Source organism: Ruditapes philippinarum, unplaced genomic scaffold (assembly GCF_026571515.1).
Source record: "Ruditapes philippinarum isolate M1 unplaced genomic scaffold, ASM2657151v2 ctg3212_1_1_1_1, whole genome shotgun sequence".
In the NCBI taxonomy this organism is placed as follows: domain Eukaryota; kingdom Metazoa; phylum Mollusca; class Bivalvia; order Venerida; family Veneridae; genus Ruditapes; species Ruditapes philippinarum.
This window is the reverse complement of record NW_026852782.1, coordinates 85,944-109,994: the sequence shown is the minus strand read 5'-3', so window position 1 is coordinate 109,994 and position 24,051 is coordinate 85,944. Positions and strand designations below refer to the sequence as shown.

The window sequence follows — 24,051 nt, the reverse complement described above, 5'->3', positions numbered from 1 at the left end:
AAAAAATAATGCAATTGTAATATTAGTCAGAATGGAATTTGTTCAATTTCAGATGAATCATTTCTCTTGAAATTTTTCTTATTATAATAACTTCGAACACTAACTACTGAAAAATGTTCGAAAAAACTCAGAACGACGAATGAAATGCGCACACTACTCTTACTTAAAATAAAGGTTACTGCCGTATGAATACATCTGTGGATATTCTAAAATGCAAAATTTCATCTTATTATAATAAGTATTGAATTCCGCTTTAGCCAGTGCTAGGGGCGTGGACGGTAAATTGCACTTTCCAGTTCCGTCCATTAACATGCCCAATTTAACCGAGCCTGCAACATTTTCAATTTTGCCATGTTGGGCTTTACTTAAGGATTCTGTTTTTCTGTATTTTACTCTATTAGCAGACATTCCTTGATAGTTTCGGAGTTTCAATACAGAATTATCTACGCAATCTAGTTATGTAGTACTTCGGGACGCATTTGAAACACTACGTACCTTTTATACTTAAAGGTTGTGTGTGATCATTCTCATGTTCTGCTTAAATTAAAGAAATACTCAATTAGCATTGATTGAAAAAAATGTGTTATCTTCATTTAATTTATATTTGAGAAACATTACTTGAAAGATAACATTTCTTAAAAATACCAGCAAATATCAATCATGATCATGTTTGTGTCTTTTTCTACCACTGTACATTTACAGAACTGATCTTATCTAAATTCAAAAAGGCGATGATGTTATTAAAAACACATAATGTACATTCCGATGAACTTAATTAAGATCTTACTGAAATGCCGATCACAATTAAACCTGAAACAAACACGCGTTTGAACTTTTTGAATTCATTCTACATATGACTATTTGAGAATAACGTGAAGGAATCTGGATTTGTTGAGTATTGGACTACAGTTATTGCTAACTTAAAGACAAACAAGTATAAAGCTAACTTTGAATAAATATAACATGAATTTTCAAATATTAGCTCAAGACGAAAAGAAAGAACAGCCGTGTTTTGTCAAAGGTTATCAATCCTTGTAAATGGTCAGTTATTGCTCTTAAAATAGCAAAACGTTATTATATAACTATAATATCATTCCAGATAATTTAGCCTATAAACAGGCGGTTTGAAAGTATGTTTATACTAACAAATTCAACATAGTAAAAAAGCAGAAAAATAAACCAAACAAAAAAAGAAAAAGAGAAAAAAAAACACACACACAAACACACAACAAAAACGCTTCAATAACACTTAAAGAATTGATCTAGGTTCTAAGCTTTATTTGAAATAACAAATAGGAAATATAAGAAATAAGAAATATACATGCAATTCCAATTTGTTTCATATTTTTTCCAAGAATATATTATGTTCTTTTGATGTTGATGATACAAAATGGTTTCTTTTTTCTTTTTTATTTCTTACTATTTACAACTAATGTTGCGAATAGAATTGTAGAATCGACAAGAGATTATCCGCTTTAAACATGATTATACGTGTGAGCCCTAGACATTTGTAACGCTTAGACAATTTTTGAAAGAACATCCAGGGCATGACAATTTACACATAATTATAGCATCAAAACACGCAAGCAGTGACACATTATAACACAGCACCATGCATTTACATGTAAAAGACAGTAAAATATCCTTAAAATAAAACCTACATTACCGTTATTTAAATTGTAATTGTAGACATAATGGAAGATCTATACATGTTGTAACTATAGTTTTTATCCAAACCTAGCAAAAATTAGAGAAAAAGGTTTAATTTTAATATATCACTGTATATTTGTCATTCATCCCAATGTTCCCTAAACGAGAGTAGATGTTAAATATTCATAACTGAATATAAAAAGCAAGATATTTTTTAATTCAAAAGTATAAGAATACCTCATATTTGTTTTCTCGTTTTAGTATTTCTAATAAGTGTTATTGTTTCCATTCTGGTACTCGTGCACTTGACACACATTTATTTAATATTTGCAGCAGACTGACTGTGACAATAGTAAAATGATTACACTGACCGCAAAAACGTTACTTGATATCTTCAACGACATTTGCTGTCATTATAGATGATACATATTTTATTTCATGAAATTCGTCTACATTCCTTCATTTTATTTTAATTTTGCACATTCAAAATGCATGTTCGCCAAACATATCTAACGGAAGAAAACTTACTTTTTTGAAAGTGCATTTTGACCCTTATACAATTAAGCCAGTTATAGAAATATCTTACTAATACTTTACTATATTAGTATATAAGTTGTGACCATAATTATTCCACAAAAAGTAGTTATTTGTGACAGTATTGTAATTCTCTTTTAAAATACTAGTAGTATAATTATGTGATGTGTCAAATTTTCTTTAGTATAATGCTTTTTTGGTATAAAACAGTTTCATTGTAAATCTATTTAATTTAGATATACTTTGAAGATTTATCAATTTAAATACATGAATTATGTTGTTATGTTTTCTCCTTAACAAATTTTAGTTAAGTATAATCATGTTAAGTATGAGCGCTTTTGAAAGTACACAATTTCTCATCATTATTTTCAATGTTTTTTTTTTAATGAAAAACACATTATTTTATGTTCCTGAAAATATATAAGAGTTAAAAGATTATATATGTAAGACATTTGTTGAGAATATTTTCCATATGTGCCGGAGATAAATCATTTTGCGCAGCAACCTCTATATATGGTATTTCTACCACGATTGTAATAGTTTTCAGGAATTATATTTTTCTAATCGATGTCAATGAATCTGTAAAAGTGCCTATAAGTCTCTTCTCATTCCTTGTCATGTATTAAGATCTGAAAAAGTCTCTTATATAAACAATAATTTTTTTTTGCATTTTATTTGCAGCGTTTTGAGTAAAATTATAACCGTTATATATCAAGATTACCAAATAAATTGTTGGTATATTGAGTAATCCAAATGTGTAATTTATAAACGTATGAAAAGTACTTTTCTTTATGCGTATGTATGTAACGTGTGTTTTGTCTTGTACTAAATGATTTTTTGTTTGTTTTATTTTATTTTATTTTTTTATTTTATATATTTGTCGGGGGGGGGGGTGTTGTTGTTTTTTTGAAGTTGTTAATATATCAACATATAACTTTCCTTATTTCATAAATTGAAAACATGATATTCTGTTCAGTATTAGCTCCAGTTCAAGGACGTATATTTATAACTAAACGATTAAAGTCAGTTTCAAAGAAGATATTTTTCAATAAAAAAAAAACAAAAGATGTACAACAGTAATACGTCAGATGTATTTCATATCGTACCACTTATACTTTTATTATGAGTACATTATTTTGACAATATGTCTTTAATCACTTGAATGTACTTGTTTGTCAGTGAGTGTTCTCAATTGAAGGAGTGTTCTCAACTGAAATATATTACTCTAATCGAGAGAAATTTCTTCTAAATTTGGACTATAGTCATATAGAAGATTACAGTAATTTTGTACAATTTATTTCTGAATTAACTTTTAGAATTCATATATTCTTTTAAAGGGTACCCCTTTAAATTTACGCCACTTAAAGTTGTCCCTTTAAATTTTAAAACTAGTTTTTCAATTTTAAAAAAAGGGATTGATTTTTGTCATTTAAATTAAAACGGGGAAATCCCTCTCAATTTCTTTTTACCCTGGTAGCTATCAATTTTCAGTTTTTAAATTTAAAAACATAAAAGTTAAAAGAATTTTTTTGAAAACCAATACTTTCTAAAACCCAAAATTTAAACTATTTCAGCAGTATATAGAAATGTTTAGAGACTTAAAAATGTAAATTTGATTTAATTTACTGATCTGCTTAGTGTCTGTCGATCAAAATATAAATACCGTTAACGCAACAATCTGTTCTTTTTGTCTCTGAAAAGATAATTACAAACATGAATGACACTATGATGGAGTTCTGGCGTTCCCATAATTTACTACGGAAATGAATTATTTCACTCTTCAATTTGTTCCGTGACCTGTACAATCCTAAAAGCAATTCGATATAAAATATAATTAATGGCAAGAAAATGCAATAAATGTCTAAGATTATTTAGAATTCAATCATCCTGTAAAAACACAAGCCATGGATGGATTTGAAATAATTAAACAAATTTTGCTTGATTAAAGTCATAACATTATTGTAAACAGACAAATCAGACATGATAAATATACTGCATGAAAACAATTATAAGATGTCACTGCTGTCGCTTCGCTTTAAACAATTTGTGTTAAAAGGTGAATGAGAAAGTGAAATCAGATGCAATGTTGCTTCATATTTAATTATTTTTACTGTGAAACGAATGCTCGGTATTAAAGAAATTTTATAAACGACGCCGTTTTCAAGCTGTCGTCTGAAACCATAGAAGTTGACATTCTTTTTGTTTCTACCCAAATAATTTATCAGGTATTAATATAATCATAACTTATATGATTACATGTTTTTACAGAGTCGTTATTGTTTTAAATTATCTTTGTAAGCAGTACTTCTAATATCAAGGTAACTATTTTCTTTAAAGATAATGCACAATTGCTGATTTCATGTTTCTTTACATGATACAAGAGCCTGTAAGCTATTGGAGTGGTTCTCAAATATGCTTCAGGTTATGTTTTGACAGACTAATAGATATATTTGCCCTTTACAAATATCTGTTAACAAAGAAATTAATATCTGTTTATATACAATCATATATATCATTCATCGTGGGCACACGCATTTCAATTTCTCATATTAAAGTCAGCGCTAATGATGAATTATTGTCGTTAGCATCATTTATCTTATTTTTCTTCTTTCCCTGTACAATCAGCATATTTACATATATATTTATTATTGTGATTAATTGTACTTGTGGTATATATATGCACAAGTTTTTGCATAAAACAGATTTACCGTAAAAAAACAATCAATTCAATCGTGCAACATTTTCAATGGAACCGTTATGGGCGTTCTTTGAGGTACCCTTTGTGTTACCATTTTATTTAGCAAATATGAAAAGATCATCCTTAAGAAAGATTTTTTCCTATTCTTAAAGAGCATGAACAATCAATCTGCTTTTTTCTTTGCAAAAATGCTATCACATACATGTTTAAATAAATGATATTTCTCAGACAAATATTTGTCTTACGGAAACATGTTTTATACATATACATATACAGCCGCTCGTTAATAAAACCTCAAGTATTTCCCAGTTGAATAATGTTTATGTCTCAAAAAACGTTTGGATCACATCTTGGCACGCATGGCATAAAATTCGATATTAAAACCAGGAAATTGAAAGTGAAATCAAAGGTTAACACCATCACCACATTATTATCTCGATCGATGAAGCATGTCTTCGTAATATATATCATATTCTGTTTACTAGGATTTATCTGCAAATTGCCTAAATTTTGGTTTATTTTTTATTATGTTTTTTGTTATTGGTTTTACGTACACGACACAGTATAATCATTTGCGCTTCCATTTTTACTGTGGGGGAAACCCAAATCCCTTCAATTTTTTTTCAAGACGAAGGGGCATCTGATAAACCACCGACTTCCAAAAGCAGCTGGATGTTTCCTACATGAAGAAATCTAAATCCCTTGGGATTCAACCCAAACGCGGTGCAGGGGGCAAGTGGTTTGGAGTCAACGACCTTAACCACTCGGCCACGGATGCCCCTTCAATTATTTATGATATGTTATATATCAGTTATTTAAATATGTATATATTGATAATTGATATGGTAGTTTTGTCTTGAGTTGAGCAAGCATTAGATAATAGTACTGTAGAAGTATCAAATGGGAAAACGACTCAACAACGCAATCTTAAAAATCGTATTTTAAATTAACAGTATTAAAATATGTTTAATATACTTTTAAAACTTGAATTTTCAAAGCGAAAAAAAAGAAAAGAAAACACGGTACATAGTAGTATCATATACCAATTATTTCAAATTACTTTTTTTCGGATTGCTTCTTTTTCTTTTAATCTGATATTATTATTCCAATAATTTAAAATATATTACCTAATATATCGTTTAAAATGCCTGGCCGCACACTTTTCATTTTATTTTGAAGAACGTATTGGATAAAATAGATTACATGAATAAATCACTCTGAAATCCCACTTCCATTAACATTGAAAATTAAGTACATATTTTACATTTCTAACATGGCTTGTCATTCTGTTAAATTTTAAAAGCAATTTCAAATAAATCCTTGTTTATGGGCTTGAAACGTAAACAACAAATTGAAGTAATACCATTCTCTTAATGTAATGTAATGGGCATTCATTTGGACACTTTGAGGAGGAATATACTTGACTTTTACATCAATATTCTGGAAGCTAGTTTGTTCAACAATTCTTAAGTAAAATTTTAATAATTTTGCTTAATGTGATCTTCGGATTTGTTTGTAATTGTAATAATTTGATGTACATTACAAAACAAAATTGTAAGTTAAACGAACAAGAAAATTTTAAAACATACAGCTATTATCATTAATGTCAAATTCTTACATATGTATGCAGTATATATTTCAAAGATTACAAGTTTTCAAACCTGGATGAATAAGATATGCCCTGCTACTTTGAGTCATCAGAATGAACTACTGAAAACGTTGTTTAATATAAAGGTAGAGAATTATTACCTTCCAATCCTCTGAATAAAGTTTTTTTGAAAGTTTGAACAATAAACTAAACACAAATATATTTTAAATTAAATAAGTCAACGTTGACTTATTTAATTTAAAATATATTTATGTTTAGTTTATTGTTTCAGTTTAAGATGCCATAGCTTCGTATTATTTGAAATAAAACTGTTCAATTTCCGTACTCAAAGGTGAAATATTATGATAAGAGACAAGGAATAAATTACACAAACGAATAATTGACTTGATAAGCAGTCTTTATTGTTTAAAGCGAACAACTTATGTCTTAAAGAACTGTTACGAAAAAGGATAGCCATTATTGTTGCATTATGTAGCACGTACCCGAGAAACTTTTAAATGACCATGAAATGTTATCATCTAAATTGTCTAATTCATCTTTGTTGATAAAAAGAGTAATGTTACTCTTCAACCATCCCCATTTTATATCAAAATGTTACAAATGTGCTCGGATCATCTGTTTACGAGATTACATTTATAAACATTACACATTTGAAGATGTCCTAGATAAAGCATATATCTATAATTAGTCCTTAAATAGTTTGCATTATTTTTTTATACAATGTTTTGTAGTTAGGACGATTCAGCGAAGAATAAAACCGTAAAATGCAACAACCATGTTATTTTATATGTTAGAAAGACTACCTTTACTAGATCATTTGCTAAACTAAAATTCACAAAACCGAGCATTTCTGGATCATTAAATAAATAAACTTCGATAACTAAAAGGTTTTATCTCACTAGCGTTTAGTGATTTTAAGATTGCAATTGAGAAAACTTTAAAATTTATTTTTTTAAATAAAATCATCTTTAAAAAATCATGAAAATTTTCTAATTTTAACATTTTCCCCAATTTGCAATTCAATTTCTAGTTTGGGAAAACTTTTAAGTAATTAATTTAAAAGTTGGTTTTTTTCCAAAAAAACAATAAAATTTAAACCGAAAATACCAAAAATTTCAAGTTTAGTGAGAAAAAATAATGCAATTGTAATATTAGTCAGCATGGAATTTGTGTGATTTCAGATGAATCATTTTTCTTGAACCTTTTCTTATTATAATAACTTCGAACATTAACTTCTGGAAAGTGTTCGAAAAAACACAGAACGACGAATGAAATGCGCACACTACTCTTACTTGAAATAAAGGCCGTATGAATACATCTGTGGATATTCTAAAACCCAAAATTTCATTTTAAGTTTAAATTTTGCTTAACCAGTGCCGGGGCGTGAGGAATTTTCATTCAGCCTTCCAGAACATGCTAAATTTTAAAACCGACCCTGAAAAAATTTTAAATTTTTTGCCTTTTAGGCTTTTTTTTAAAGGGGTTCTTTTTTAAATTTTTTAACTGAAAGCAGACATTCCTTAATAATTTTGGAGTTTCAATACAAAATTATCTATGCAATCTAGTTATGTAATACTTCGGGACGCATTTGAAACACTATGTACGTTTTATATTTAAGGGAAACAATTTTTTTATTTCCCTAAAATATAAAACTTTAAAACATTTATATTAGACTTTTAGATTTTTCCATATGTGCCGGAATAAATATTTTGCGCACAACCTCAAAATTTTGTATTTCTCCCAAATTTGTAATATTTTTTCGGGAATTAAATTTTTTGATGTCAATAAATTGTGAATGACCTATAATTTTTTTTATTCCTTTTAAAACATTTTGGGTTTAAAACTTTTTTTAAATTTTTTAAACGAAAAAAAAGTTTTTTAAAAAAAAAGGAAAATTTCCAATAAAAATTAAAAAAAATTTTTTTTAAAATAAAATTTTTTTTTTTTTAATTTTAATTTTTAATAAATTTTTTTTTAAAAAATTTTTTATTTTTAAACATAAAATTTTCTTGCTTTAACATGTCATTTTTTAAGTTTTCAAGAAAGGGTTTTAACAAATTTAAATTGCCAAGGGGGGTTTTAAATTGGGATTTATTAAAAGTAAGGAATTTTGACAATTTTTTTTGCAAATTTAGAATTTTATATTTCCCGAAAATTCTTCAATTTTTGTTTCCCAAAAATTTAAAACATTATAAATTACATTTGGGAAAATTTTTTTAACTCAAAAAGGTCATTAATACTTTCACCCTGGAATTTCAATATAGATTTGAAAAACATTGTTTAAATTTTTTTTTTTATAAAAAAATATAAACCAAAAAAAAAACCTTTAAATTTCAAATCCGTTTTTTTTGTCAAACGTTTAAATAAAAACATAATTGTAAAAAAATGAATTTTAAAATTTTTTGCTTTGAATATTTTTTTGTACGTTATTCATACTTTTCAATAATTTTTTAAAAATCAAACCCCGAACTCAAAAATTATTTTGGGAAATTGTAAACGACTTTCAACGCCATATTTTGTTTAAAAGAGAACTTTTAAAAAAAATTAAAAACGAAAGAAAAAAAACGCATTTAAAAAATGTTAAAAGGGAAAATTAAATTTTTCTTTATTGGGGAAAATTCTTTTTTCATCAAAAAAAAATACTTTTACCACAAAACTTTTTTTGTCCAAAAAAAAAAAATTCAGTCATATTTGAAACGCGTTTTTCCCCCAATTTCAGAAAAATTACACTTTAATTTGTTTTTTGACCTGTACTTTTTTTAAAAAACAATTTTTTTTAAAATTTTATTAGAAAAAAAAACAAATGTTTTTAAAAATTTAATTTCAACATTTAAACTGAAAGGTTGAAATTAAAAATTGAAACATGTTTTAATTTTTAAATCATAAAATTTGAAAAAAAAGTCCATTTATTTAAAATTTTTGAAAAAATTTAATTTTTTTCACGCCCTTACTTTATAATTAAACTTTTCCTTTAAAAATTTTCATAATTTATTTTTATTTTTAAATTTGAAAAAACAAATGGAAATTTTAGACAAATAAAAAATAATTAAGAAAGCCCAAAATTTTAAAAATTTTTGGGCAAAATAAAAAGAGTCCGGGTTTTTTTAGGTTTCATTGAAATGGTTCCAATTTTAAATTCTCTTTCAAGAGCTTTCAAATTTGATGTCAAAAAAAGGGGGAGTAAAAAGTACCCCTTTTTGACATTTATTTAATTTGGAAATTTTTAAGTCCCACTTAAAGGGAAAAATTAGTAAAATTTTTTTATAATGCGGGGTTTTTAAAAGGGGTTTATGTACGAAATATAAGTATTTTGAAACACATTAAAAAATTTTTTAAATTAAAAAAAAAATACCCCAAATTTAAAACTCTGCAAGATAAAATGCCCTTTTTAAAAAAAAATTTATTAAAAATTTGTATATAATTTAAAAAAAAAAAGAAAAAATTTAACCATTTGTTTTTTAAACAAAGCCCAAAAAAAATAAAAAAATAAAAAAAAAATCAAAAACCGTTTTTAATAAATATAATTATTTTTTTTTTAAAACCTTTTTTTCTTTTATTTTTGAAAAGGGGAATTTTTACATATAAGATTAACTAATGGGAAAAAAAGCTTAGGAGTTTTAGAAACCAAAGGTTTTTGTTTAATAAATTAACGTTAATTTTGTTTTAAAATAAATACTTCAAGCAACCTTTTCTTTTTTTTTAATCTGTCAAAGATAAAATTTGCGTCCAAAATTTTTCCATTTTTTTATTCCCTTCCCCTGCTATTTTTCAATAAAAAATTTTCATTAAAATTTTATATTAAAGCAAGATTTTTATAAAAGATTAAGTTAATTTTAAAAACTAACAAAACAAGCCAATTTTTTAATTTTACCTTTTGGGGGTTTTAGTATCTTATTTACCCAAAAGGAAATAAAGATTCTAAAAAAATTTTTTCCTTTCCTTAAAAAAAACTTTTTTCCTAAAATAACATGTTTGTTTTTTAAAAAAGCAACAAAAAAATTTTTTAATAAATGAGCCCAACAAAAATTTTTGGACCCAAAATTTTTTTAAAAATTAAAAAGCTCGTTTAAAACCTATCTGGGGGGAAAAATTTTTTGCCAAAATTTACACAAATTGCAACCCTCATAAAATTCGATATTATAAACAGGAAATTGAAAGTGAAATCAAAGTTAACATCATCACCACAGTATTATCTCGATCGATAAAGTAGACATGCTTTGAGTATATCATATTCTGTTTAGGATTTATCTACAAATTGCACTCATGCTTTTGTTTTGTTATAATAATTTATGATATGTTGCATCTATAGGGTATGACGACAAAAACTTGAATTAAGATAATAATTTTATTTTAGGGCGGAAAAAAACATCACTTGACATAATGAAATAATTGATATTTAAGACAATTTTGCAAGCAACAAGGAGATGTGTCTGTTGTAGTAAATACACAAAAAAATGTATAGAAAATGATTTCGTTTGTAAAAACTATTGCAATAAAAATATTACCAAATATAACGTTTAAAATGTCTGTCCGCACATTTTCTATTTTATTTTGAAGAATGCAATAATGAATAAATCACTCTGAAATCCCACTATCACTATTGAAAAATTAAGTACATATTTTACATTTCTAATATGGCTTGTCATTCTGTTAAATCTTAAAAGCAATTTCAAATAAATCCTTGTTTATTGCCGTTAAACGTCAACAACAAATTGAAGTAATACCATTCTCTTGTTATGTAATGCGCATTCATTTGGACACTATGAGGAGGAATATACTTGACTTTTACATCAAAGTTCAGGACGCTAGTTTTTTCAACAATTCTTAAGTAAATTTTAATAGTTTGTCTAAATGTGATCATCGAAGTTTTTTTGTAAATGTAATAATTTGTTGTGCATTATAAAAAATCTTATTAAGTAAACGAACAAAATATTTATCACATACAGTTCTTATTATTAATGTCCATTTTTTGACATATGTACGCAGTATATATTCATAGATTACAAGTTTTCAACCTGGATGAATGGTATGTCCTGCTCCTTTTAGATTGTATTAAATGTTCATAAATAGTAAAGCCTTGTTTGTCACGATTCATCAGGATGAACTACTGAAGAATTATATGATATATAGGTAGAATGAATACCTTCCCAATCTCTGAATAAAGGTTTTTGAAAGTTTAAAATTGGTTTGAAGGGTTTATTTTCGGAGGCTGCGTTCTATGGGCATTAGTTTTGCTCTCATATTTCATAGCATACAAATTTAACACTAACACGAACTTATTCTTTATAAGCGTAAAGGAGTGGAGTACGTTATGAAATGACATACGTTTATGGACATTTTCAATTCGCAAGAAGCCAAAATACATGTAACAATATAATAAAAACGAAAACCTTTCATTATTTCCTTCTTTACAAAAAAAAAGAAGAGGAAAATAATTATTTTTAACTTAAGGTTAAATTAAAATAAAAAAGTTGATTTTTTTATAAATCTCTTACATGAAGACTTTCCCTTTTTCACATTTTGTTTTCACTGTATCGTTTTTGTTATGTAAATTCCTTGCTGTTATTTATTATGACGCCAGCTAATTTTCAACATTGTTAATTTTGTAAGACAATTATATATATAATTATTATTATTCTGTATCATTCACAAGTAAAACGGTACAGTCCATGGAATGCTCAATAATGTTGAATTCCCATATTCATACTCAATGACAATCGACAATTGTATCAAAACGAAATTTCTTATTCAAAAAATAAATGTTAGAGAGCAACATTTAATCACTGTGATATTTATTTTCTCACCTTACTATTTTCATGTTGAAAAGTTGTGATAAGAGACCAAGTACTTTACAACGAATGTCTTAAAGAACTGTTTAAAAATTCAGCCATTATGGCTGTCCAATATAGGACGTGATTGACAAACTTTGCAATGACCCTGAAATTTTATCATCTAAATTGTCAAACTTCGCAAGGAATATGCCATACCATCTCTGATAATGAAAGTGAAATTTGCTTTTCAGCTATCTTTATTAAGCTGTTTACGAGATTCCAATTTTGCGGATGATCTACCTGAGATGTAAACCTATTTATAAAGTGACAATATATTAATGTTTCCCTTGTCCAGTTGAGCTGAATCTGCTGTTTATTTCAGAAGACTGACTATTTTAATGATGACTGACCAATAATTGAAAATAACAAATAATAAGGATAAAATATAAGTCCTGCACTCATTTTATCAATTGAACATTTCAGATAAAGAACGAATACTATTTACAAATAATTATATTAAAAATAAACTATCATTTCAAAATGTAATTAATAGTTATTTAGACTTTTATCTGTTCGCTCACAAGTTACACTTATGATAGGCGTAATGTCACTTTACACAATAAATAAACAAAACAACCAAAATAAATAAATACATAAATAAATTAAGAAAAAATAGCTATGTAGATAAAGCTTAGGCCTTAATAAGTCTTTAAGGAGCTTGCATAATTTTTATTGATTATACTTTGTTATGCAGTTAGGACGATGCAAGATTCAGCGGAAAATGAAACCGTATACAAACCTATGTAATTGTATATATCAAGAACTGCCACGTTAATAACTAAGCCATTTCAAAAACTAAAAGTCAAAAAATAAAGCATTTCTGAATCAATAAATAAAAACTCCTACAAGGTTTTGCACTTTCCATTACCGTACATGAACAGGCTCAATCAAACCGAGCCTGCAGCATTTTCAATTTTGTCTTGTTGGGCTTTCTTAAGGGATTCTTCAATTCTCCCTATTTTACTAACTAGCGTTTATCTGATTTTAAGATTGCTATTGAGAAAAGATGTTAAATCTATAATTATAATCAATCATCATTTAATATCATTGAAAATGTCTTCTAATTTTGAACATTATTCCCAATGTTACAATTCATGTGTCTAGTTTGGAGAATTTGTGGAGATAATTACATTTCTAAGTGACATTTTGTCCTTAAAACAATCAAATTACACCAAAGAATACCATAAAATTGGAAGTTTGTGTAATGTAATTTTAATTTTAGTCCGAATGGAATTTTTGCAATTTCAGATGAATACTTTTTCTTGAACTTTTTCTCATTATAATACCGCCGCACACTTACTACTGAAAAGTGTTTGAAATAACACGGAACGACGAATGAAATGCGCACACAACTCTTAATTAAAATAAAGGTTGCTGCCGCATGAACACATCTGCGGATGATTCTAAATTCAAATTTTCATCATTCATGTTGAATTCTGCTTAAGTCGGTGCTAGGGGGTGGGGCGTAGACGGTAACTTGCACTTTCCAGTATTGTCCATGAACAGGCTCAATTAAACCGAGCCTGTAACATTTTTAATTGTGCCGTGTTAAACATTCTTTTGCCTAAGGGATTCTTTTTTTCTCTATTTTACTCTATTAGCAGACATTCCTTAATAGTTTTGGTGTTTCAATAAAAAATTATCTACGCAATCTAAATATATAGTACTTTGGGACGCATTTGAAACACAATGTACCTTTTATAGGTAAAGATTGATTGTGTGTGCTTATTCTAATGTTATGCTTAAATTAAAGAAATACTCAATTATCATTGATTGAAAAAAAACGTGGTATCTACATTTAATTTATATTTGAGAAACGTTACTTGAAAGATAACATTTCTTGAAAATTCCAGCAAATATCAATCATGACAATTTGTGTGTGTTTGTTTACCACGGTACATTTACAGATCTTATCTAAATTCAAAAGTGCGATGAATATAAAATTTAAAAATACAAAATGTACATTTTGATGAACTTAATAATTCACATTTTAATGAAATGTGGATCACAATGAAACCTGAAACAAACTCGCGTTTGAACTTTTTGAATTCATTCTACTTATCATTATTCTTAGAATAACGTAAATGAATCTGGATTGGTTGAGCATTAGACTACAGTTATTGCAAACTTAAAGACAAACTAGTATAAAGTTAACATTGAATAATAAAACATAATTATTCAAATATTAGCTTCTGGGCGAAAAGAAAGAACAACAGTGTTTTGTCAAAAATCTACAATCCTTGTAAATGTTATATAACCATTCGAACTTAATGTTATATTACCATTACATATAGACCGCCTCCGTGGTCGAGGGGTCAGAGCCGATGACTTCTAATCCAGTTACCTCTCTGGCGTGGGTTCGATCCCCGGGAGATGATTTGGTAGTTTAGCACGGAGGAAGGTAGTCTAGTACTGGTGTAACTCTCCAGGAACGATGGTTAGGAAACTACCCGCCTATATGACTGTAATACTGTTGGAAAAAGGCGTAAAATGAAAGAAACAAACAAACCATTACATACTTCTTCAAATACTACATTTTGAGACGAAAATCATTTTCGACATTAAGTACTATAATCTAATTATATAAACAGAATGATAGCACGTTTGTTGTCATTCGTTACAAAGTTTGACATTATACCAATGTCAACAATGAGATTAACATTAGCCGTCAGGATTTAATTCAATATCACGAGTTTCAATTTGTATCCGGAATATTTTTTCAGTTGTTCTTAAAATAGCAAAACGTTATAATATAAATATAATATTGTTCCAGATATTTTAGCATATACAAAGGCGGTTTGAAAATAAGTTTTATATGATATAATTATTTAAAGTAATATAGAAAATAAAACTTGAAAATACTTTTTCAATTCTCTTTTTAACGGATATCACTCATTTTCATGACACTTGCTCTGAAAGCTAAGATTATTTACAAAAATAACAAAAAGCAAAACAAAAGCTGAAAAAATAAACCAAACAAAATAAGGGAAAAAAATCATCACACAAAAGAAAAACACACAACAAAAACACTTCAATAACACTTAAAGAATTGTTCTTAGTTCTAAGCTTTATTTGAAATAACAAACAAGAAATATACATGCAATTCCAATTTTCATTCGTATTTTTATTTCCAAGAAAATATTATTAATATACGTTTTCCAAGAAAATATAATTAATAAATGTATTTTTGATGTCGAGGATACAAAATATTTTCCTTTTTCTTATCTTTTTTATTTCTTACTAGTTATCTGTTAATATATATGATATATATATGCACAGAAAAAGGCTTTATAATAAAACATGTATACTATGATAAACATAACAGATTCTAATGGAGTTGTCTTTATAATTGTTTAACATTATTTGTGTAAATGAGATAGGAAATGCAAGATGAATATGTATTACATGGTAGAAATTGAAGAACCTGTATTTTGATTAGCATGCTCAAAAGTACAAAATGAAAAATCATTATTGCTTACTTTTTTGCGAATGAATATATCGAGAGTTGAACGCAAAACTGTAGTATCTTATATGAAATAAAGAGGACATAAAACAGTTTTGCTGTCAACCCTTAACAAACATGAGCGGTATTTGTCATTGAATATGAAATACTATTTTTAAGCATAGATCTCTCGTGCGAATATCCTTAGCTACGTAAAATATTAGAAAAATGGCTCACTTAATTTTCTTCTCCATTTGAAATATAATGCAGTCATACACTGAGCGTAATATCAAATCACAACCTTTAATGACGTCATTAATTCAATATCAGAACAGTCAGATGAAACGTTTAATATGAAAACCACTAGACGAAAATAACAATGCAACATTTCAAGTCAAACACATCATTTTGCTTTCAACACAGATTTTGCCGTACAATAACACTGTAACTATTTACATTTAACGTTTGACTTCAAATCATTCGCTTATTTAGATCATACGTACCAACAAATTTGTTTCTAAATAATCAAACCATAATTATACGTTGTTTACATCAGTGTCTTTACAAAAAGTCGTTTTTGTTATCCATTCACATTGTTACACATTGAATCAATATCAAAATATTCAAAATAATGCTGCAGGAGTTATTTTTTCATATCTTGGAATGACTTGATCTGTAATGTTATACACGAGACCACCTCTGATCTCGTAAGCTCTGCCACTTGGATGTGTACTTCTTTTGCTTTCCTTGAAACGTCGCTTCCACAACTAGCTCAAACTAATAGTGTTCAATGTATTTTATTAAAGCTATTTTAGTACTTTAAAACTTATATTTGCATTGATGTAAAAGTTTGATGGTTTGCTGAGTTTTCAAATGCTGCATTTTCGTGACATAGACTTGTAGCCTCCCAAATTGCATCAGCACTAAGACGGTGTTTTCCAATATAGTTTGGCTCATTGCAGGTTTCAAGGTCCGGACTAAAATAAAAAAGAACGCTTTAAATATAGAAAAAATAACAGGTTCGTTATACAATTTACATAGTAGGTGGATTAACATCCATATTTCATGCAGATGTATGTTATTGTTCTGTCCCATGTACACTTGAAATATTAGGCGAATCTTCAAACATTAGGATCAATCCTCGTTTGATGCTGTAAACAACTTTCCTTTTTATAATAAGAAATAAATTCTTATGGTTGTACGATAATCCAAAAGATAATGTCGTAAATAAAGAGGAATCAATACATTTATCTCTTTTCTTTATAGAAACTGTCTCTAAAAGAAAAAAAAGTTTTAAAAAATGTTCTTTAATTGGATGATCACACCGCCGATCACACCGACACCTGTAGCGACTCTGCAGCTTATAAAATTAATAGTTAAGAAAAAGCCCTTTCAACCCAGTGAGAAATTTTAATAACATTCGACCTTCAACAGAAATATTTTATTCGATACTGAACGCAAACAAACAAATTTAAATCGTGTTTAAATACAGGCGAATTATTTGCTGACATAAATGTACATGTAGTTTGAAAGATCGCTGCAATTGACTTACCAAGAATTTGATCGTTTTCGATGATATCGTAAGCGTTTCCACATCAGTTGTTTGTATGTCTCATATACTTTACAATAACAGGCAACAATAACAGAAACAACAATAAGGACCATGCTCCCCAAAGTTCCTGCTACTATATACATGTTATGTTTATGTGATTCTCCAGATAAATCGGCACCTTCCATTGGTGGAGCAAAAACGTCCACTGAAAGGAAAGTTATGTGAAAATATATTATTTTTGTATATTAATGTTAATAAGACTCTTATCTGTCATCCTAGACCAGTAAAAACGCATTCACTAATGTATACACGTTTGCACAAAAGCCATTTTGACCTTGTTTTCCATACATAAAAAACAGAAATATTCGGGTTTTTTGTTAACGAAAGTCTGTTTCTGGTTATATTCCTGCAGTTGTTTATGATAATAATATGCTATTGATAAAACAATTTATTTTGATAACGGAATATTGCAAGTTGCTAAAAGATAACTTTCATTTAGCTGAAGTAAATCTTTGTTTTGCTTTCGATGAGGATGACTCATTGTTCAGTATTATTGAACATCAATTCAGCATTAACTTTTTTCTAAAGTAAAGTCAATACAATTTTCATTACAATTTCAAAGAGTGCTTTGTTTGAATGAATTAACTTTAAATAATCTTTATAACATAATAAAATTGATAACACAAGATCAAACAAGATATATCCTTACTGTAATAAATAACAAATAAGCCATCACTGGATTAGTTTTAATTATTTTCGGTCAAAGTTCAACATAATTTATTGAAAGGATATTTGATCTATTTGACATAAAAAGGTTGATCCGTAAGTATATATAAAATATAAAATATAACTTACTCATATATTCACAATGTTGTCCTGCAAACGTAACCTGACACATACACTGATAACCTGTCTCGTATTCTATACAAGTTCCATGATTTTTACACGGATTTGATGAGCATGACTTTATTCTTTCATCGCAAAACTTTCCTGCAACAATACAATATTATTGTGAACAATCATATATGCAAAATATAATCATAGCAGAAAACTAAATCTGTTCAACTTAATCAAATATTCCTTCTTAAATGTTTTCTGTTGTAACCATTGTTTATTCTGACAATTCAAACAATGTGAGATGTGTTTGTAAATTTGTGCTTTGTATATTTTAATGCGAACAGAAGAAATTAAGATAATATATATATTGTTTTCATCATCTTATGGTCGTTTCAAGAAATATTTCAATTATATACACATGCAGTAGTACCTATTAGTAAACAGAAAATATATTTTGGATAAAATATAATGCTGATGAGTAGGATTTCAACCGTGTAGCAATAACTTCCTGAATGTATCATTCGCTCTTAAGAAAGTATCAAGAAGCATCAAGCTTTTTTCAGATGGAATAAATAACAATACTGTTCTTTCATCATATGGATACGTGTGCAATTAGTTTTTTTTTTTTGTTAGATGATTTAACTTTAAAATCAAACACGTACCTGTGAAGCCATGGTGACAAATACAGGCAAATGTTTCATGAATGGAAGTACATGTGGAGTTCTTGTGACATGGGCTTGGTTGACAAAAATCAACCTGTTAAATATATAAAACAAAAACATAGAAAAAAAATAACACACTCCATGATAATATTGCATATTTAACTTTTTCAACAGTGTATAACAGTAACGCAATCTCAACAATTAAATTGCAATAGTAATTTGAAGACGTTGAATTATATCCTAGTAAATCAATTAAAATGAAAAATTGCAGAATCAGACCGTGGACTGTAATGAGCGCAACATTTAATTATTGAATAAAGTATAAATACAAAGTTTGAAAACATGAATTGCGTTCATACAACTAATGTTTATTCCATTCAAAGAAACGAATACAGGGAAAGTGTTGGCACTTACGATAACATAATGATAGGTACTAAATTGAAAAGCGTACTGATAGGCAAAGTACCATGTTAAGTATATTCAAGCTGTCGAAATACAAATAAAAAAGCTGACATAACATACGAAACTGATTACACTTTAACTTTGTGATACACGACCTATCTTCAAAGTTAGAGAAATAGTGCTCACCTTATCTTGGCACGTGACACCATGATAACCAACGGAACATCGACATTCAAACTTATCAACTCTGTCGATGCATGTACCTCGATTAGAACATGGGTTGCTGAGACATTCGTTGTACTCTAGTTCACAATTCTTGCCGTGAAAACCTAACAGTAGTAAACAAAGAAATACTTTTTATTGTTTCAAATTCATTTAAGCCCTTTGATAATTTAATTTCCAATTCCATTCTTGTTTCCATTTAATTAATATCAATTTGATGCATTTATTAAATGCTGCACTTCCTTTTGATTTCTGATTTCATATTATTTTATAGTAATAGTTTCATTTTGCAAAATTTAATCTATGAAAAACCACCAAAAAGGTCCCTTCAAAGATATGCTAGCTTTGATTGTGTATAACATGTTATTGAATTAATCATTTCAAAAATAATAGTTGGGTTAATCAATAATCCTGCAATATTTTTGTCAAAATTAGGAAGTTTAGGTATAAGTTCATAGTTCATACACCCATCAAATTTATAAATATCTGGAGAAAGGGTGCATTCGGAAGCATTATTCACAACACAATTACATGGAAATTGCAGACTCAATTTGTACAATTCAAGTCATCATAATTATAATTTAACTTACCTGGGACACAGTAACACTGGTACCCGTCTATGTGTTCCACGCAAACTCCATTCACACAAGGACTTGATTTACAGTTATTTAAGATAGTCTCACAATATTGTCCGGTAAAATGTGATTGACATAGACATGAAGATGACGATACTGCAAATTATAAAAACAAACATGAACACGTGGTTTTCGAAATAGTGCACTGTCTGAAAAGCACATATGATTAATTTTACCAAGTTTTAATTAAATAGACGCTTGCGTTATCTTGTCAAAAGAATGATAATATATTGGTACAATACATTTCAACAATTAAATATTTACAATATTTCGCTCTTGCTATTTATCCATTTAATTTTACTTTCAACCCAACGGCAGTTTTTGGTCAGACCAATGAATAAATTGTCTTGCATAACATAACATAGAATGTCAAGAAATTAATTAAAAGGCAATTTGATGATGATGACTTACTGTTTGTAGACGAAATAACTGAGTCTTCAGTGACACAGGTTCCGCCGTTTCTACAATTACTGTCACTGCAAACTGATAAATTATCGCCTTCAGCATTATTGGTCTCACAAACGCTTCCGCCAAACCCGTCAAAACATTTACAAGAAAATTGGTCCTGAAAAAATGACATGTTATTGGTTGCATGAACAATCTTATTGTGCCGACTTGTTTCAAGAATGTCAATTGAAAATTTAATAGAATTTTACCACCTGAAATGATTAGTGCTTTTCACAGGCCAAAATAAATGACGATGAAGTGAAAACTATAATGTTGAAATATATGCTATCTTGTTAAAAATGTGTTAAAAGTAACATTTTTCTTTATTAAATTTTAATAATAATATTGGCAATAATTGCTAAATGGCGAGTTTCGCTGAACAAAGAATGAAATTAATTTTTCCTGAATTGTGTCTGTTACATTAAGGTCCTAAAGTCTTTTTTTCTTGAACTACTTACCTCGTTGTCTAATGAAGTACATTTTCCGTTGCCATTACAAAAATTATCTGTATCATTTGTCTTACATCTATTTTCCTTAATTGTGATATTCCAACGACAACCATTTTGACAAACTTGTTCAGACGTGTCGTGTCCGTTACCTAAGATGGAAGAAAATAAAAATAACTTATTTGCTGTACCGGGAAACAGGAAAGGGAAAGAAAAATTTTGGCCCCCCATGAAAAAAATTTCTTAAAAGAAAAATTTAAAAAAAAGTAACCCCAAATAGAATGCCTTTTTTTAAATATCTGTTATGTTTTTTTTCTTTGGGCAAACAGTTATTTCAAAAAAAAGGATTTTAAATTTAAAAACAAAACCCAAAATTTAAAAATAAATGATTGAAATGGTCCCAAAATTAATTTAAAAAAAGATAAAAAGTAAAAAAATTTGGGAAAAAAGAAATTCTCACAATAAAAATTTTGCGTTTCCCGGGGTTCCCCAAATTTAATTTTTTCCCTTGGATTTTTCTTTGGTTATGTTTTGCCCATTTAAAGATTTTTCCCCCCGGGTTTTTTTTAAATTTGGGGTAAAACGATTTAAAATTATGAAAAAAGATTCGTACCCTTTTTAAAACGTAAACGGCTCCCCTCCCTTTTGTACTGAAATTTGCTTTACAAAGAAGAAGTAGAAAACATTTTAAGTAAATATGAAGAGTTTTTATGATAACAAAAACATAAATGTAAAAAAAATACTGATACAAAATTCATATTTTAATTACAGTTATGTAAAGATTAACTCTGTTTGTATGTCTTTTTCATTTTACGCCTTTTCCCAACAGTATTTCAGTCATATAGGCGGGTAGTTTCCTAACCATCGTTCCTGGAGAGAAAAGATTAACTCTGTCGTATTTACATTTACATTACAAATTACAATGATTTTAAATATAGATTAAATTTTAAACGGCCACTTATCAACTTCTAAATAGAGATAAAAAAATCGCATACTCTTTTAAACAAAATGTAACAAATAAATTAAAATGTTTTTTTTCCTAAAAGGGTTTAAAAATTATACCCCCCTTTTTCCCTTTAATAAAAATTGAGTCATCATAATTGAAAGCCACTTTTGGCATGATCTTTTGGGAGGGGGGGGGGGCCTGAATTGGGGGCAAAATTTTACTAAGGGCAATGCTTTTTAAAACCTCCAGAGGAAAAGTTTGGTTTTGACCTCTAGGGTTTTAGAGTGAAAACGTTTCCCAAATTAAATTTTGTAACAACCAAGGTTTAGCCAAAATCATTCTTCCTGTTTCGGTGCCATATGACTTCAATTGTGTTGAATAAACCAAACAAACAAACCAGTGAATCACATGACAGAACCGGCTTTTAAAGACTCACAATTAAAGATATTTAAATTTTGGCAGATATCCTATTCCCGTGCAAGTTTTTTGGGTAAATTTGAGATGCATTTAAAGTTAAAACCGATTTGGTTCTTTTTTTTATTTTTTGGGAAAATTGACAAACAACTCTTTTCCCTTTTTTTTGCTAAAATTTTTGGGGCTTTTTTTTAGAAAATTTAAGTAAATTTTAATCAATTTAAACGGGTCGTTGGATTATATATTGAGATTTCAGAGAGATAATGAGACTTTCCCAGCTATCATAATGATGTAGTTGTTGTCAAGCATTTCTGAATATATTCTTGGCACGCGAGAAATGAATTACAGTACAGTGTAAAGGAAATTCAGAATAATATAGAAAGGTAAAACGCCTCTGTTAAGTTGATAAAAACAAATATTTTGATGTGATTTATTTTCAAAATATGACATTTACTGCCCAGAAGATACTCGTTATTGTAGTTTGAGATAATATATTATAAAGACTAACAGAAGGGCAATTTTCGTACTTTATAAGACTTGTCAGAAACAACAGGTACATTTACAGGAAAAAATCAACTTATTTTAAATTTAAAAATTTTTTTGAGGTAAAACCATTTTTTTTATTTTTTTGAAATGAGCTTTTTCTCTAATTTTATCATTATAACATTGACAATTGTTTAAATTTTTGGGAGCATAAGGTTTCTGAAATAAAAAAAGGCGATTTTTGAAAAATTTTAATATTGAAAAATTATCCCCACAGACAATACCCAAGGGACGTCCTTTCGGGTGGGTTTTTAAAATTTTAGTTTTTTAACAAATTTTCGATTTTTGAATGTTGGATTTTTTCAGAACCAAAGCTAGAACCCCCGGGGCCCCGGAAAGCTTGCATTTGGCCGGGCTTTCACCATTAACAGGCCCAATTTAAAACCGAACCTGCAGCATCATCTATGTTACCCATGTTTTTGTATAAAAATCGGTCGAATTTTTAAATTTTGGATTTTTTCCCCAAAAGGTTTTGGGGTTTTTTATGATATATTTTAAAATACAACGTCAAAAATGCTTCTTTTTGAAAATTAAAACAAAAATGACAAAAATTAAAATTCCATATTTTGTAAAAATTGTGAAATTTGACAATTTTAAAAAAATTTTTATTATCAGACTTTTAATATGAATATTAAGTAAAAAATTAAGATATATAAATTTTTAAAATTTATTTTGAAATAGATATAAAAAAAAGGGCGCAAATAACTGAGGCCCCGGGAGAATGGGAAACGATAGCAAGCTGTCAAATATATAAGTGAAAAAACAAAAAAACAAAAAAAAATTTTTTTCCCCGTTTAAATTTTCGTTTAAAATTGGGAAAAAATTTTAAAAAGAAAAATAGTTAGAAAAATTAAGGGGGTGCAATGTAAAATTTTACCCCTTTTTAATTTAAATAAAAATTTTTGTCAGTTCAAAATTTTTCCCCCAAATTAAACCTTAAATTACCTTCCTTTAAATAGAAAAAGGGCCCAATTTTTGATTATATCATGCATTTTTCCTTTTAAAATTGGTTAAAGGTTTTGGGTGGTCTGAAATACAAAGGGTATAAAGTTTTGCCTTAAATTTTAAATATATTTTTAAACAAATCTATTTGGTTTTAAAATTTTATGACATTTCTAAGAAAAATGGCCAAAAGTCGGGTGTAAAAAGATCTTTACAAAAATAAAAAATTTTCCTTAAAA

At 27.9% G+C, this 24,051-nt stretch overlaps 1 protein-coding gene across 1 annotated transcript in view; it reads right to left on the bottom strand.

Moving 5' to 3' along the window:
* The window catches only part of LOC132724223 (fibropellin-1-like), a 31,102-nt gene extending 7,817 nt beyond the window's left edge, over positions 1-23,285 (bottom strand). The window contains exons 1-9 of the mRNA XM_060709050.1: positions 23,261-23,285; positions 20,980-21,119; positions 20,486-20,639; positions 20,030-20,170; positions 19,404-19,546; positions 18,816-18,909; positions 18,172-18,306; positions 17,317-17,521; positions 16,596-16,741 (exon numbers count right to left, since the gene is read on the bottom strand). Of these exons, the coding sequence (XP_060565033.1) occupies positions 16,596-16,741; positions 17,317-17,521; positions 18,172-18,306; positions 18,816-18,909; positions 19,404-19,546; positions 20,030-20,170; positions 20,486-20,639; positions 20,980-21,119; positions 23,261-23,285 (1,183 nt within the window). The remainder of the gene's footprint in view (positions 1-16,595; positions 16,742-17,316; positions 17,522-18,171; positions 18,307-18,815; positions 18,910-19,403; positions 19,547-20,029; positions 20,171-20,485; positions 20,640-20,979; positions 21,120-23,260) is intronic.
* Positions 23,286-24,051: the final 766 nt, after the last annotated feature.